The 17,784-nt window shown below is 43.3% G+C and overlaps 1 protein-coding gene across 1 annotated transcript; it reads right to left on the bottom strand.

Annotated features, from left to right (window-relative positions):
• Nucleotides 1–1,358: 1,358 nt before the first annotated feature.
• Nucleotides 1,359–17,504, bottom strand: LOC111971932 (tripartite motif-containing protein 66-like). The gene is made up of 7 exons (XM_023998719.2): nt 17,485–17,504; nt 16,574–16,799; nt 15,177–15,757; nt 11,278–11,410; nt 10,957–11,031; nt 4,646–4,798; nt 1,359–4,376 (listed from the first exon to the last, which is right to left on the bottom strand). The coding sequence occupies exons 1-7, from the start codon at nt 17,502–17,504 to the stop codon at nt 4,182–4,184; spliced, it is 1,383 nt and encodes a 460-aa protein (XP_023854487.2). The 3' UTR covers nt 1,359–4,181.
• Nucleotides 17,505–17,784: the final 280 nt, after the last annotated feature.

The raw sequence follows: 17,784 nt of genomic DNA, 5'->3' as shown, positions 1-17,784 counted from the left end.
CTGTTTGTCGGTTTTCTATTTGTTATTTTGTTTCATTATAGTGTTCAGTTCGATGCTAATAAATTATGGACACTAACCACTCCGCGTATTGGTCCGATCCTTCTCGCCTCTCCTCGTCCGAGGAGGAGGAATTAGAAAGCCGTGACAGTATTTTCCGTACATGTGCTTTGCTTTTCAACTAGCTAAAATCTAGCTAGTCGAAGTCTGTGTGTACGGTAAAGCAATGCAGAAGTTGAAAATATTGAACACATGCTGCACTGCCTAGATGTAGGCGTAATTGTCTGCAATTAAATGTGTTAACAATGCAGCCTATATCAATTAGGCCTATGATTTAGTTAACTACATTGAGGCTACTCTTCTACGAAAATAAAGTCATGATCAACTTAATTAAAATACCACATTGTAAATTAAACTGACATGGATTGCAGCAATGTATGATGCCAATTTAAATATTATTATAACAAAGGTTTGTATCTGTTTCTTTGGTTAAGATAACTTCCTAATAATAATAATAATAAACTCTCCCTAACACATTCCAATTCAGACATTGTTTCTTCAATAAAGTACAATATTCCACAGCAGGGCTACTGTCTTAATTACTGTAGCCCTGTAAGAAAATATACAAGTGTTATGTTGTTCTCTAAATAAATAATCTCTGTGTCACGCCCTGACCGTAGAGATCCTTTTTATGTSTCTATTTTGGTTGGTCAGGGCGTGAGTTTGGGTGGGCATTCTATGTCTGGTGTTCTATGTTGTCTATTTCTTTGTGTTTGGCCGTGTGTGGTTCTCAATCAGAGGCAGCTGACTATCGTTGTCTCTGATTGAGAACTATATTTAGGTAGCCTGTTTTGCCACTGAGTTGTGGGTGATTATTTTCTGTTTAGTGTTTTTCGTCACCTTACAGAACTGTTCGTTTGTTGTTTTGTTAGTGTTCATATTTATTAAAATAACGTATTATGAATACTTACCACGCTGCACCTTGGTCCTCTTCTCCTTCTCCCAACGACGTTCGTTACACTCTGATATCCACACAACATTGGAAATGCTAGACACACTTTTCACTACCAGCCTAACTATGGAAAGCTCATCACGCACAGACAATCACTCTGTATGTTGTTTGGGGGCTTGTTCGACGACGCAGCCGACAGTGCAGGTGACTGACGACTGATCTACAAAGAACCTTGCAACATAAATAAAAGGCTTTGTACCCATAATACATTGCGGTTTTGATCCTATCGTATGTTGTTTTGTTTTTGAAAGCGATTCAATGAAAACATAATTATTGTATCATTTGTGCAACTTTAAATAACTTTATTAGTATACAATATCATTTGATAAAAAACACAACACAAACACAATTTAGTTTCAAATGTCAAATGTGTAGCCTAGAGTTCAGGAATATTTACTTTTTCGYTTTTGATAAGACAGGTAAAATCATTAATCGATTTACATAAATTGGTACAAAAAAAAGATTTATCCTATACCATGATTTTTCCTTTAATTAAATGTGTAGGGTAGGCTACATTGTCATAGTATAGTTTTCCCAACCGTGGTCACGTTTTCAATGCTAATCCTGTAGAATCCAGCAACGGCGCTGGTCCCATGAATGTGTTTATTTTCAAAAGCTTCTGCATGGAATTATGTTGTCTTAACCTTTCCATCTTCAACCTGACCAGCTAGCTATGTCAGCGATGTATGAATAAAAACAAGCCATATTTCAACCTGTGTGTTGTGATAATTGCGTTGTTTGCCCTATAACCTGTTAAATGCATATGGCTTGCCACCGTGATACAGCCTAACGCTATAAGACACAGTGGTAGAACAAATTCAACCACACCTTTGTTTCAACACAAAACCGGAGAGCAACATCTGTCTGGTGGAGTCCACAAAGCATATTGCATGCAGCCAGGGGTAGAAAAAGTATCCAATTGTCATACTTAAGTAAAAGTAAAGATACCTTAATTAGTAAAAGTGAAAGTCACCCAGTAAAATACTACTTGAGTAAAAGTAGAAAAGTATTTGGTTTTAAATATACTATTAAGTATCAAAAGTAAATGTAATTGCTCATATAAACTTAAGTATCTAAAGTAAAAGTCATTTAAAATTCCTTATATTATTAAGCAAACAGCATCATTTTCTTGTTTTTTAAATTTACGGACACAACATTTACAAACAAAGCATGTGTATTTAGTGAGTCCGCCAGAGGCAGTAGGGATGACCTGGGATGTTCTCTTGATAAGTGTGTGAATTGGACCGTCTTAAGTACTACTTAAGTAGTACTTTAAAGTAGTTTTACTTACTRTAAGTTCTTTACACCACTGCATGTAACAGACAGTTACATGACCTACAGCATGGTCAAGCAAGTTAATGTTTCCGACATTTTCGGGCTACTAAACAACTTGATTTAGAACACCCGAGAGTTACTGCAAGTTGCAAAGAAAACCGGAACTACCTCCACTATTCCAACACCATTTCAACATCATCAATTCACCTATACTTAGTCTACTAATACAGTAACCACTAAAAGATTCCAAAAACAATTTAGTCCAATCAACGTTAGCTAACTACAATGTGGCTGTCCATGGCACTGATTCCTGTGTGTGTGTGTGTGTGCGTAAGTGGAAAAAACATGTAAACTCACCCTACGGCCAATGCCATCCTCCTCTCTTTCATGTTAACGAAATGTTTTATGACTCTGGCATACAGTATACACTTTTAGTTTTTGTTGTCCTAGGCTACCTGGCTAAAATGCTTGCTGGCTAGCCTAACTTCCTTTCATGGACAACAATTAGCCGGCTAGTTAACATTAGCCTACTACTGTTACATCTAGCTACATATTGAACTTCCATTCTCTCAGGCCAGAGGCACAATGTATGAATTTATGGTTGGATCAGAATCGCTATTATAATCATTGGTCAGTATGGAGAATTAAGTAAAAYCACAAGTCCAAATCCCTCTCTCTGTCCATGGCTAATTTAGGAAAGGAACAATTTTAGCTAGCTAGCTAGCCACCAGAGGTCAACAACTCAACGAGATGCAACAATTCAATTTATTTTCTGATAAATGACGTTTGGCTTGATGTGATTGGTGTGAAGCCAAATTCAAACTGGCTTCCCTTGACACTTAAAAATGTGGTGTGCCAGGACCATTCACAGTTGAGCTTACTCAGTTTAGCTCAACGCTGATTAGATATTATTGTATAAAAAAAATATCAAGGGAGGCCAAATGCGTGCTGGCTTCCCATGCATTCAATGCTACGGGCAGCAAAAATATCATACTATTTTTGACCAGACAGCATCAGATAGATGGGCAACACATACAGAGAGGCGCTGTTTCGCTCGATCGGATGCTTCTCCAGTGAGATACATTCAGCCTCTTGCGAATTGAAGGAAAATGATGAAACACAGAGACGAAAGGTCAATTAATAAAACATTTTTTGTTTTGTTATGTTTGTCAATTTTTTGGGGAAACCTGGCTTCCCTTGGCAACCATGAATAGACGCCACTGATCTCATATGCTAACGTTAGCTAGCTGGCTAGATGGTTGTAGTCTTTTTGCTGCCTAGGCAGCATAGCTACAACTCTTGAGCTGGTCCCATGGTTGATTCAGAGTGGTAGAACCTCCACATTATTGTGACGCCGTTGTCGTTACCTTCCCATCTTCAACCAAGTGGTAAACTAGGAAAATGAATAGTTTATTTCAGTTGTACGGAATGATTGTCAAATAGATAAATTGCTATAATAGCAGGATTCAATTGTTCCGATGATAAAACCAGCAGAAAGTGAAATAGTCTTGAAAAAATGATGGCAGCAATCAGGACTAAGAGTAAACTCCGACATCCGCTTCACGGAGCAGTAAATCGGTGGCCAATAATAGTTGCAATTAAGATCACTGTGTGCATGATTTTATCAGTATTGATGGTTTAACAAAAGATCAGATGGCGATAATCTGGTGGCCATCAATGGATTCAATTGGCCCCTAAATGTTTAATAAAGACATTTAATCACTTCAAATTTGACAAGACTGTAAAACACAAATTCTGAATAAAATGTTCCCATATGTCTACATTCCTTGATTATAAAAAATGTATTTAGATATAGCCAGACWAAGGTTTAATTAATATTAAAAATATACAACTATGTGAGATGTTTTGCCACCATACAACATTACACCAGACCACCTCAGAAGTCAAGGAAGTGACCTCGTTTCTTCTTCCTGTGGTAGTCCCTCCTTGTCCTGTTCAGCCAAGCGAGACTGTTCCTGTTCGCTCTGTCCTGGGTCAGCGTGGGGAAGGCTTGGCTGGGAAACACCTCCCTCAGCTTGGACAGGAAGAACACCTCCAGGTTACGACCTGCGTTGGCGACCTCAGAGTCCGGCTAGAGGTCAAGAGGTCAGATGTCATGAAGGGAGCTGCAGAGTTCAACTTTCAACACAATGAAGAAGAATTTATGTACAAAACAAAAAAAATGCATTGCTGTGTTCCTGGCTCCTATATGTCTATGGGAAAATCCCTATGGCTTATTTGCAAGAAAAAAGATAGGTATAGTTTTAGTTTCTGGAAATTGAATATTATCTTAACATTAACAATAACAAAATATTTTTTAAATAACAAAATTAAGATTTAATTCATATGGATTTGACCTACGTAATTGAAAGTTGCACAGTTCCTGAACATGAGTAGGACGTCGTCCACAAACTGCTGGGCTGTGAAGTAGTGAAGAGTGTTCCTCTGGTCTAGCTTCCTCCTGATCACTGATAGGTCTATCGGCCTCTTAATGATCTGGTAGTAATGACGAGCCTGGAGCCCAATCACAGAGTCTATTWAATTTTTTCAAAACATAACGATAAGATGGTGCGCGCCGAAGAGGATGGCTGATGTTTAACATGCTCCTGATCAATTGTGCTCTTTTGTTAGTATTTTTGCATTGTTTGTAACTTATTTGTTTACTTATTTTGTACATAACGTTTCTTCTACCATCTCTTATGACCAAAAATTAATTTTGGACATCAGAACAGCGATTACTCACCACGAACTGGAAGAAGCTTTTTCCTTTAACGAGTCCGACGAGAAGGATACACTGCTCTCCCGGGAACAGGCCCAGATCCCCGTCATTTGCGTGAAGAGACGACGGAGAAAGAGGACGGAGGATGGGCTGCCTTCTGAGAATCCGTAGGCRAGCGAGTAAACTCCCACTGCCTTCCGTTCTACTTGCTAACATGCAATCATTGGAAAATAAAATGTAGGACCCACCATTACCATTATCCTACCAACGGGACATTAAGAACTGTAATATCTTATGTTTCACCGAGTCGTGGCTGGACGACGACACGGACAATACAGAGCTGGCGGGATTTTCCATGCACCGGCAGAACAGAGATGCTACGTCTGGTAAGATGAGGGGTGGGGTCGTGTGTCTTTTTGTCAATAACAGCTGGTGCGCAATGTCTAATATTAAAGAAGTCTCGAGGTATTGCTCACCTGAGGTAGAATACCTTATGACAAGCTGTAGACCACAATATCTTCCAAGAGAGTTGTCATCTATATTATTCGTAGCCGTCTATTTACCACCACAGACCGATGCTGGCACTAAGACCCGCACTCAGCCAACTCTATAAGGCCATAAGCAAACAAGAAAATGCTAATCCAGAAGCGGGGGTCCTAGTGGCTGGGGACTTTAATGCAGGCAAACTTAAATCAGTTTTACAAACAATTTTACCAGCATGTCACATTTACTCCACACAGAGATGCATACAAAGCTCTCCCCCGTGCTCCATTTTGCAAATCTGACCTTAATTCTATCCTCCTGATTCCTGTTACAAGCAAAAACGAAATCAGGAAGTCAGATGACGCGGATGCTACGCTACAGGACTGTTATGCTAGCACAGAATGGAATATGTTCCGGGATTCATCCAATGGCATTGATGAGTATACCACCTCAGTCATCGGCTTCATCAATAAATGCATCGACGATGTCGTCCCCACAGTGACCGTACATACATATCCCAACCAGAAGCCATGGATTACAGGCAACATCCGCATCGAGCTAAAGTCTAGAGCTGCCGCTTTCAAGGAGCGGGAGACTAATCCGGATGCTTATAATAAATCCTGCTATGCCTTCAGACAAACCATCAAACAAGCAAAGCGTCAATACAGGATTAAGATTGAATCCTACTACACCGGCTCTGACGCTCGTCGGATATGGCAGGGCTTGAAAACTATTACGGAATACAAAGGGAAACCCAGACGCGAGCTGCCCAGTGACGTGAGCCTACCAGATGAGCTAAATGCCTTTTATGCTCGCTTCAAGGCAAGCAACACTGAAGCAGGCACTAGAGCACCAGCTGTTCTGGATGACTGTGTGATAACGCTCTCAGTAGCCGATGTGAGCAAGACCTTTAAACAGGTTAACATTCACAAAGCCGCGGGGCCAGATGGATTACCAGGATGTGTTCTCAAAGCATGCATGGACCAACTGGCATGTGTCTACACTGACATTTTTAACCTCTCCCTGTCTGAGTCTGAAATATCTACATGTTTCAAGCACACCACCATAGTTCCTGTGCCCAAGGAAGCAAAGGTAACCTGCCTAAATGGTTACCGCCCCGTAGCAGTAACGTTGGTAGCCATGAAGTGCTTTGAAAGGCTGGCCATGGCTCACATCAATAGCATCCTCCCGGGAAACCCTAGACCAGGGCTGCCCAACCCTCTTCCTGGAGATCTACCGTCTTGTGGGTTCAGTCCAACCCTAATTTAACACAACCCTAATTTGACTCTACTAATTAGCTGCTCAACAAGACCTTAACTAGCTGAATCAGATATGCTAAATGAGGGTTGACTGAAAACCTATAGGACAGTAGATCTCCAGGAAGAGGGTTGGGCAGCCCATCCCTAGACCCACTCCAACTCCAATACCACCCCAATAGATCCACAGATGACGCAATCTCAAAATCGCACTCCACACTGCCCTTTCCCACCTGGACAAAAGAAACACCTATGTGAGAATGCTGTTCATTGACTACAGCTCAGCGGTCAACACCATAGTGCCCACGAAACTCATCACTAAGCTAAGGACCCTGGGACTAAACACCTCCCTCTGCAACTGGATCCTGGACTTCATGACGGGCTGCCCCCAAGTGGTAAGGGTAGGCAACAACACGTCTGCCAAGCTGATCCTCAACACTGGGGCCCCTCAGGTGTGTGTACTTAGGCCCCTCCTGTATTCCCTGTTCGCCCATGACTGCATGGCAAAACTTGACTCCAACACCATCATTAAGTTTGCTGACGACACAACAGTGATCACCGACAACGATGAGACAGCCTTTAGGGAGGAGGTCAGAGAACTGGCAGTGTTGTGCCAGGACAACAACCTCTCCCTCAATGTGAGCAAGACAAAGGAGCTGATTGTGGACAACAGGAAAAGGCAGGCCGAACGGGCCCCCATTAACATCAATGGGGCTGTAGTGGAGCGGGTTGAGAGCTTCAAGTTCCTTGGTGTCCACATCACCAACAAACTATCATGGTCCAAACACACCAAGACAGTCGTGAAGAGGGCACGACAAAACCTTTTTCCCCTCAGGAGACTGAAAAGACTTGGCATGGATCCCCAGATCCTCAAAAAGTTATACAGCTGCACCATTGAGAGCATCCTGACTGGTTGTGATGTACTGGGCCTTACGCACTACCCTCTGTAATGCCTTGCGGTCGGAAGCCGAGCAGTTGCCATAACAGGCAGTGATGCAACCAGTCAGGATGCTCTCGATGGTGCAGTTGTAGAACCTTTTGAGAATCTGAGGGCCCATGCCAAATCTTTTCAATCTCCTCAGGGGGAATAGGTTTTGTCGTTCCCTTATTCACGACTGTCTTGGTGTGTTTGGACCATGTTAGTTTGTTGGAGATGTGGACACCAAGGAACATGAAGCTCTCAACCTGCTCCACCACAGCCCCGCCGATGAGAATGGGGCGTGCTCGGTCCTCCTTTTACTGCAGTCCACAATCATCTCCTTTGTCTTGATCACGTTGAGGGAGAGGTTATTKTCCTGGCACCACACGGCCAGGTCTCTGACCTCCTTCCTATAGGCTGTCTCGTCATTGTCGGTTGTTTCATCGGCAAACTTAATGATGGCGTTGGAGTTGTGCCTGGCAGTGCAGTTATAAGTGAACAGGAAGTACAGGAGAGGACCGAGTACACACACMTGAGGGGCGCCAGTGTTGAGGATCAGCATGGCGGATGTGTTGTTACCTACCCTTACCACCTGGGAGCAGCCCGTCATGAAGTCCAGGATCCAGTTGCAGAGGGAGGTGTTTAGTCCCAGGGTCCTTAGCTTATTGAAGAGCTTTGAGGGAACTATGGTGATGAACGCTGAGCTGTAGTCAATGAATAGCATTCTCATATAGGTGTTCCTTTCGTCCAGGTGGAAAAAGGCAGTGTGGAGTGCAATAGAGAATGCATTATCTGTGGATCTGTTAGGGCGGTATGCAAATCAGAGTGAGTCTAGGGTTTCTGGGATAATGGTGTTGATGTGAGTCATGACCAGCCTTTCAAAGCACTTCATGGCTACAGACGTGAGTGCTACGGGTCGGTAGTCATTTAGGCAGGTTACCTTAGTGTTCTTAGGTACAGGGACTATGGTGGTCTGCTTGAAACATGTTGGTATTACAGACTCAGTCAGGGACAGTCTGAAAATGTCAGTGAAGACACTTGCCAGTTGGTCAGCGCATGCTCACAGTACACGTCCTGGTAATCTGTCTGGACCTGTGGCCTTGTGAATGTTGACCTGTTTAAAGGTCTTACTCACTTCAGCTGCGGAGTGTGATCACACAGTCGTCCGGAACAGCTGGTGCTCTCATGCATGTTTCAGTGTTATTTGCCTCGAAGCGAGCATAGAAGTGGTTTAGCTCGTCTGGTAGGCTCGTGTCACTGAGCAGCTCTCGGCTGTGCTGGTAATCTGTAATGGTTTGCAAGCCCAGCCACATCCGACGAGCGTTGGAGCCGGTGTAGTACGATTCAATCTTAGTCCTGTATTGACGCTTTGCCTGTTTGATGGTTCGTCGGAGGGCATAGCGGGATTTCTTATAAGCTTCTGGTTGGGGTATGTAATTACACTCCATGTATAAACCCAGCCATTTAATGGGTAGTTACCAATGTTTCGGCATCACTGTGCCTTCCTCAGGGTGAGCAAGAGTGGGGACGATGTCATCAATGCACTTTTTGATTAAGCCAATGACTGATGTGGTTTACTCAACGCCATCGGAAGAATCCCGGAACATATTCCAGTCTGTGCTAGCAAAACAGTCCTGTAGCTTAGCATCTGCTTCATCTGACCACTTTTTTAATTGACCGAGTCACTGGTGCTTCCTGGTTTAATTTTAGCTTGTAAGCAGGAATCAGGAGGATAGAATTATGGTCAGAATTGCCAAATGGAGGGCGAGGGAGAGCTTTGTACGTGTCTCTGTGTGTGGAGTAAAGGTGGTCTYGAGTTTTTTCTTCTCTGGTTGCACATGTAACATGCTGATAGAAACTTGGTAAAACCAGATTTAAGTTTCCCTRCATTAAAGTCCCCGGCCACTAGGAGCGCCGCCTTTGGATGAGCGTTTTCCTGTTTGCTTATGGCGGAATACAGCTCATTGAGTGCGGTCTTAGTTACAACATCGGTCTGTGGTGGTATTTATTTATTTCACCTTTATTTAACCAGGTAGGCCAGTTCAGAACAAGTTCTCATTTACAACTGCGACCTGGTATGTAGACAGCTACGAAAAATACAGATGAAAACTCTAGGTAGATAGTGTGGTCTACAGCTTATCATGAGATAATCTATCTCAGGCGAGCAAAACCTTGACTTACTTAGATATCGTGCACCCGCTGTTTACATATATGCCTAGTCCGCCACCCCTTGTCTTACCAAACGCCGCAGTTCTATCCTGCCGATACAGCGTATAACCAGCCAGCTGTATGTTGATAATGTCGTCATTCAGCCATGACTCCGTGAAGCATAAGGTATTAACGTTTTTGATGTCCAGTTGGTAGTTTAATCTTCCTCGTAGGTTGTCGATTTTATTTTCCAATGATTGGAAGTTAGCTAGAAGAACAACAATTCGATCGCCTTCGAATTCTCAGAAGGCAGCCTGACCTCTGTCCTTTTTCTCCGTCGTCTCTTCACGCAAATGACGGGGATTTGGGCCTGTTCCTGGGAAAGCAGTTTGTCGTTCACCTCGGGCTCGTTAAAGGAAACGAGACATGAGTAATCGCTGTTCTAATGTCCATTAGTTATTTTGAGTCATAAGAGACGGTAGCAGCAACATTATGTACAAAACAAGTTAAAAAATAAGTTTAACAACACAAAAAAAATGAACATAAAAACACAATCCGTTAGGAGCATGTAAAACGTCAGCCATCTTCTCCGGCGCTGTCTTCATTTTTTCTCCACTACATTCCTAAATAAAATAATGTACTTTTTACTACTTACATTTTCCCTGACACCCAAAAGTATTCGTTACATTTTGAATGCTTAGCAGGACAGGAAAATGGTCTAATTCACGCACTTATCAAGAGAACATCCCTGGTCATCCCTACTGCCTCTGGCAGACTCACTAAACACAAATGTTTCGTTTGTAAATTATGTCAGACTGTTGAAGAGTGCCCCTGGCTATCCATAAAAAAAATGAAAACAAGAAATGTGTGCCGTCTGGGTTGCTTAATATAAGGAATTTGATATGATTTATACTTTTACTTTTGACTCTTAAGTATATTTCAGCAATTACATTTACTTTTGATACTTAAGTATATATAAAACCAAATACTTTTATACTTTTACTCAAGTAGTATTTTACTGGGTGAGTCATTTTCTATTAAGGCATCTTTACTTTTACTCAAGTATGACAATTGGGTACTTTTTCCACCACTGAATAGAGGAAGATATGTCAATAGACTTGGAGGAAGATGATTGGTGCCTTATTACCAGTGGGCTGACAGGCTCCTGGAATGGAGCACTGAGGACGTGGCTGGACAACAGAAGAGTCAGCTTCTCACACCTCTGCAAAGAAAGAGATACACATAACTAAAATCATATTGAACCCCACTATTCCCTTCATTAAACCATGATAGTTCCCGATCCTAAACAGACACTGTAGCTGGCTCTTATCTACTCTCCTTTAACGTATGTTGGTGATGTGCTGTAAATCTATCTATGCGAATACTTGTATGCTTGACTGCTGTATGACATGGAAAGAATGTCCTAATGGATACAGTGAAGATCATCATCATCATCATCATAACCCACTCTTTGGTCCAGACTGGACAGTGTGTATGGTGTGCCTGCCCCCTGGTGGTCTGTCGAGGGATGTATGGTCTCACAGTCATAGCCCACCCCAGGGTCTTGGTCACTCCGGCACAATGTGCACACCCAGTCGCCCCTGTGGGACAGAGAGAGAGGGTCAGATTCATATTTGTTCCATTTCCTCAGCTAATCCAGAGGCTTTCAGTATTACATAAACTGTCAGTATGGTTATTGGTTACAGAACACATATCGTTGCCCTGTGAACATTGTCAACAATGCCAACTCAAGACCGGTTTAGTTTTGCACTACAGCAGGGTCGGGGTTATGGGCGGGCCTTAGGGGGCCTGGCCCGCCCTACCGTACCTCTGTGCCAGTCCAAATAAAATATTGATCATGTATTGGACAGAGATGCACGCCGACAGAAAGATGCATCAATCGAGAGTTTCAGCAGAGCGGAAGAGGTGAAGCGAGAGGGCTCACTCTTGCCAAAATCTGCCCAGAATAAACCCAATGAGTTTCTTTGGGAATTATATGCAGACCCAGGGGYGCAACTTTGGTTTTAGAAGTGGGGGGGGACAAATTAGTATTATTAAATTTTTCTATCCAGATGGATAAACACTCCAAACAGCCTACCCGACCGCTCGGAGGCGTCCGCATGGTCACTAAAGCACACCCCGTTGCTTCGTTTTGTATCACATTCCAATGATAAAGCTGGGTGGGGGACAAAAATGCMATTTCCGAACGTTGGGTGGACATGTGAAAGTTGCACCCCTGTGCAGACCTAAGCTTGTCGCCTGCCTTCCCGCCTTTGGGACAACGACTCCCATTGTTAGGGCGGAGACATGAGCATCTTGTCATTATATACAGATCTCTGGTTTCAGCCTCTTGAGAATTGGAAAGGAAAATTGGCTAGTGCACTGTTAGGATGCTGGCTTCCCCAAAAGTAAATTGATGTTTGGCCAAAATTATAGAATTACTACTCCGGTCTAAATAAAAACATTAAAAATACTTCACCAGAGAGCATGACTTAGCCACAGAGGATCATTAGCCGATTTAAAAAAAAAATTGTGGATTGTTTCAAATCATAAATGTGTAGGTCAATACCTATTTGGAAATCCTGCAATTTGGGCGGCACGTATGGCAATATGTTTAGCTGATTGAGTTGAGGCTGTGAGTGAAAAGCATCTAAAATATGTGTGAAGATAATGTGTCTTGAGTATCATTAAAATGTTGCAACAAGAAGGAGGTGTGTGGCAAAGATATGGCGCGTCTCTCTCCAGAATGCGCTCAGCTCTACAGAATGCGCTCAGCTCTCCAGAATGCGCTCAGCTCTCCAGAATGCTCTCAGCTCTCCAGAATGCACTCAGCTCTCCAGAATGCACTCAGCTCTCCAGAATGCACTCAGCTCTCCAGAATGCACTCAGCTCTCCAGAATGCGCTCAGCTGTCTCCCACCAATTCTTTCCCGTTCATTGTGTGAATTGTTTGCCCTTTGATGGTTTCTTTTTCATAAATTCCCCATTACATGTCACCAGTAGGTCTAGTAAATGTACCCTTAATCCCTCTTCATTTGGTTACACACATTTCTGTTAATGCATGTGTTAATTAGTCATTTACCATTCTCGGAGTGGAAATGTTATTTGCAGAGTTCACAACGATTATGAGTTTTGTCAATCTTTTCTTTGGAGTTTTCCATGAGCAATGGGTCTGGTTTCTTTGTCCTGATAACATTGAGGGAACGAGCACGACTGAGCACGCATAGAAGTAACTKCCTTGTTTAGGGGCAGAACTACAGATTTTTAGCTTGTTGGCTCGGGGATTCGATCTTGCAACCTTTCGGTTATTAGTCCAATGCTCTAACCACTAGGCTACCTGCCGCCTCTACACTCTAACCACTAGGCTACCTGGCCGCCTCTACACTCTAACCACTAGGCTACCTGCCGCCTCTACACTCTAACCACTAGGCTACCTGCCGCCTCTACACTCTAACCACTAGGCTACCTGCCGCCCCAAAGAGGAGAAAGGCCAGTGCTTGTTGCGCACCGCAACATCACCCACCTTGCAATCTAAACAGGAGGCAGTCAACATTTTAAAACTATTCAACCATAAACGTAATTGTTTAAAAACTCGACTTGTCATTTTACGAGGTATATTTTACCGTGTTCAGACCATAAGAATGTTAAAGGGATTATTTTATAATCACTTCCTCATATGCCATTGAAACCTGTACTTGTCTCATGTTCTCAACTTTATTTCATATTAACAACCCATGGGGTGCACTTATTTTGGAACATTCCCACGTATAGCCTACTGCTGTGTGTGCATTGCTGCGCTTATAATGTGAAGAAATAGCCTAATAGTTTATCAACATTTTAAGCTAAACATTCTGATCTGTTGCATCAGCCTCATTGCTTTTAAAAAAATGTTTAGATGTSTGGTCTTAACATATCACCTCCACCACTAATAAGCTGAGATTCTCAGTCATTTTTCTTCGGACTCACACAAGTCAACAAAGTATTTAAAACATTTTTTTTTTTTTTTACATCCATTACAAATGATAGTTCCTCCGTATTGGAAAAATCTTTCTAACACTCCCGGCCTCGATAATCACCAAGCGTCGGAGTGAAAGAGCAAACCACCCCTTCAAATTAGTGGATTCAGCTATTTCAGCAAAACCTGTTGCTGACAGGTGTATACAATCGAGCACACAGCCATGCAATCTCCATAGACAATCATTGGCAGTAGAATGACCGATACTGAAGAGCTCAGTGACTGTCAACGTGGCACTGTCATAGGATGCCACCTTTACAACAAGTCAGTTCATCAAATTTCTGCCCTGCTAGAGCTGCTCCGGTCAACTGTTGTTATTGTGAAGTGGAAACGTCTAGGAAAGACTTCCCAGAAGAGTGGAGGCTGTTATAGCAGCAAAGGTGGGACTACCTCCATATTAATGCCCATGATTTTGGAATGAGATGTTCGACGAGCAGGGGTCGACATACTATTGGTCAGGTAGTGTATGATGATCTGATTATCCCTATATCCAGTGGAAACGTCATTAAAAACAGCTTCCTGTCTCGAGCTCACTGGTGCAGGAAACTATAATTAAGGGCCYGGAAAAAGGCTAGTTGATGCAATGTTGCAAGTTCGTTATCGACAGCTTCTTCAGGCAGAACCTGTGATGATTTGATACAATGTTGAACTTCACTAGCAATCGCTCAAGTCAAGACAGATAGAAAGGGAGGCAGACAGGCAGAAAAGAGAGACGAATGTGATTGAAACGTTATAGGCCTACTGCTGCATTGGCCAATAGGCTATCTCTGAGTTCTATGCGCTTATTTCTTTAGCCGCCAATGGATCACAGAGTATCAATGTGTCCATATGGCRGAGGCTAGTGCTCTCGCCATAGTTACATTTGAACTTTTATATTTTTATAATTTTACTTTAGATGTTTATGATTAACTATGTGACAATTATTTTGAGAAACGAAAACGTTATTATTAAAATGAAACTGTTCCACGAAAATGTGCATATAAAATAATCATAACTGGCACGCAGATGGGTAGAAAAGGTAAATTGTAAGCTTGCCCAAACTTGAAACTCACCAACTACCTATAGTCTTTACTATAACAGCCATTCAAAAATGCATGCACGCACGTGCACACATGGGGGGTTCCGTGAAAAAACAAGCCCACCTATGGAAATCAAAGGCACATCCAACTGATTCGTTTTGGCGCCGGGTCTACGCTATAGTATAATACACATTTTCCTGAAATTGTATCTCCACATCTAAAATGTGCGGGATACACAAAAATTCAAAGGATGTGAAACTCTATTTGGAAAAATGTTTAGAAGAAATCATTATAAAACATTCATAAACACCGACAATGGCATCTKAATACATACAGCGGGGAGCTTCGGAGGGGTGGTATGTGGCAGGAGAGGTGGTAGACCTTAGGGCAGCCATCGCAGCACAGCAAGTCGCCCCCATTGAAGCACACCGCACAGAAATCCTCACTCTCCATCCCTGCTGCCCCTTTCTCGTTCTCAGGCTGCTCCTGGGACACTATAGACCCATCGATAGGTGCACACTGCCCCACATGACCCCCCTCACTGTCCTCCCCATCTGCAGGCTCCCAATCAGATTCCAGTTTTGTTTCTGATTCCGACTTTGGGTCTAACTCCATTGACAGATTCAGTTCTGACTTTGGCTCCAGGTCTGATTCCATTTCCAGTGAATCTGAGCCAGATTTCAGACCTGGAACCAATTCAGATTCACATTCAGACTCCAAGTCGAGTACTAGATCTGATTCTGGTGCTTTTCCTATAGGGGGCAATGGGGGTGCAGGTCTCTCCTGAGGGTGTGGTGGTTCAGTCCAGAGAGGCCCCTGTATTTGTGTTGGCTCCATCCCTGAGGCCCCTGGTTCTGATCCAGATGACTCTTCTCTGTTTGTTGAACTCTGCTGGAAATCCAGACTGGACCCTGTCTTCAAATAGAAGACAGACAGGAATCTAAAGTCACATTTTATAGAATTGGCCAATAAACACATTACTCTATGTAGAACAGGGACAGGTCAGCTTGGTTGATGGGCGTGGAGGAAAGMCATTTCAAACGGTGAATCCCAGGCAATTACCGTAACTGTGTAACCTCTCTAACCCAGTGTGATTCGAGGTGGCCGAATCCTCATTTGAGAAACGTCCATTCATGCAACTCTCATTGACATTTAAACCCTGATTTAGGAATGAAACGTCTGACTCGTCTAATAGAGTAGGACTTTTTAAAGCACTAATGTATTTGTAACACTGTATCATAACATGAGACAATATGTGGGGAACCAGGTGAATCTGTAGAGGTAGATACAGGGCCATTCTTTGCATCTTTACCATAATGACTTTGACAGCATGGGCAGCACCATTGAGGGCAATTTTAAAGTAGACAATTACTTATTTTTCAACTTCTAGGAGTTTGTTGGCAGTCGGTAAACAAACTGAAACGGTGAATACTGCCATCTGGAGTGTGCTGTCAGAACAGGCATAAAGCCAAGGTTGATGATTTACTTCCACATGCAGTGAATGGAATGTTTGCTCAGGGCTATAATTCATTGGCTGTTCCCTCCTGCTGACTTGTATGTAATTCTATGATCACTTGTTTACCCATAGGAAGTACCACCCAGTTGACTGTTTCAAAATGTTGAAAGTACTCAATGGCACTGCAGGTCTTGTTGCTAGCAAATTACCAGTCCCTTTCATCAGCACCCATGGTAACATTTCATGGTAAAGCATGCAGGCTTTGTGGTCTGTACCTGTTGGACATGCTCCTCTGGGGTAATGACTGCCGGCAGAGGCGCCGCAGCGTCCTCAGTCAGCAACACTGAGTGTGGTTGGCGTAACAGTGACACCAAAGACACCAGTGGCGGTACCATTGACAGGGCAACTGACTGTCCGGGGTCAAGTTTGATCCTCAGACGCTCCAGACGCACAGTGGCTACACAGGAACTGCCCAGAATCCTCTGGGACTCTGGATGGATCCTGAGGATATGGAAAATGGCCTTAGTCTACGAGGTCCTGTCTTAAACATAATATGCTACAAAATAACACTGGCCAATTTGCTCTGTAGTTATTTGAATATGTTGATATTACAAGACCAATGTATTAATTTGATGCCAATGTAGTGTAACGACCCTGGGTTTATAAGCGCGGAAATCGACTCTGCCCCTTGAGCATGCTTTTGCGGCACAGTCGATAGCTCGCCGGACCTCGGGCTAGAAGGTCGAGGGTTCGAGACCTGCTCCTTGCTGTTTCATTACATTGGTGTCAGAAGTGATCGGACCTTGCATCCACGACAGTGCGTGTGCTTGGCCGGTGAGCGTGTTCCTGTAAGACGTAGAGTCGCAAGCTAGCGCGAGGACGCGCTCTTTGAAAGGACCCTGGGTTTATAAGCGGGGAAATCGACTCTGCCGTTCGAGCATGCTTTTGCGGCACAGTCGATAGCGCGCTGGACTTCGGGCTAGAAGGTCGAGGGTTCGAGAAGTTGTTGGTTCTTTCCTAAAATGGACACCGTAGGTCTGAGCGAACACACAAGACTGAGCATTACTATCCAAGGGATGTCATTATTTTCTGAAACTGACTTGGCCTACCTGATTCTCCCCAGTGAAGCTGCTGTGGTTCTGTCTTTCCCATCAGCCTCTCTGTTCTTCCCACTATGGACCCATACTGAGGAGAGAAGTAGTACATTTATGAGAGCAGCAACTTTGGCATACCACTGTATTTAATTCCTTTATTATATCTTAGGGTACAACCATGAGAACTCTGTMTGACGGGCTCTGTCTGACAGACTGTCAAAGGAGCAATGTTTGGGTCAGGGTGATTTTGACACTGCTGAGAGGATGAGGGGGACATCTTGGCTTTGCAGATAAATGTCCAACCTGGCCCCATTTCTATCCCACAGGGCTGAATAGTGCCAGGCTACAGGGAGGCAGACAAARATGGACCAGTATAATCAGAGTAAGATAAA

The sequence above is a fragment of the Salvelinus sp. IW2-2015 genome, linkage group LG13 (assembly GCF_002910315.2).
Source record: "Salvelinus sp. IW2-2015 linkage group LG13, ASM291031v2, whole genome shotgun sequence".
NCBI lineage: Eukaryota > Metazoa > Chordata > Actinopteri > Salmoniformes > Salmonidae > Salvelinus > Salvelinus sp. IW2-2015.
This window is presented reverse-complemented; position numbering and strand designations above follow the sequence as displayed.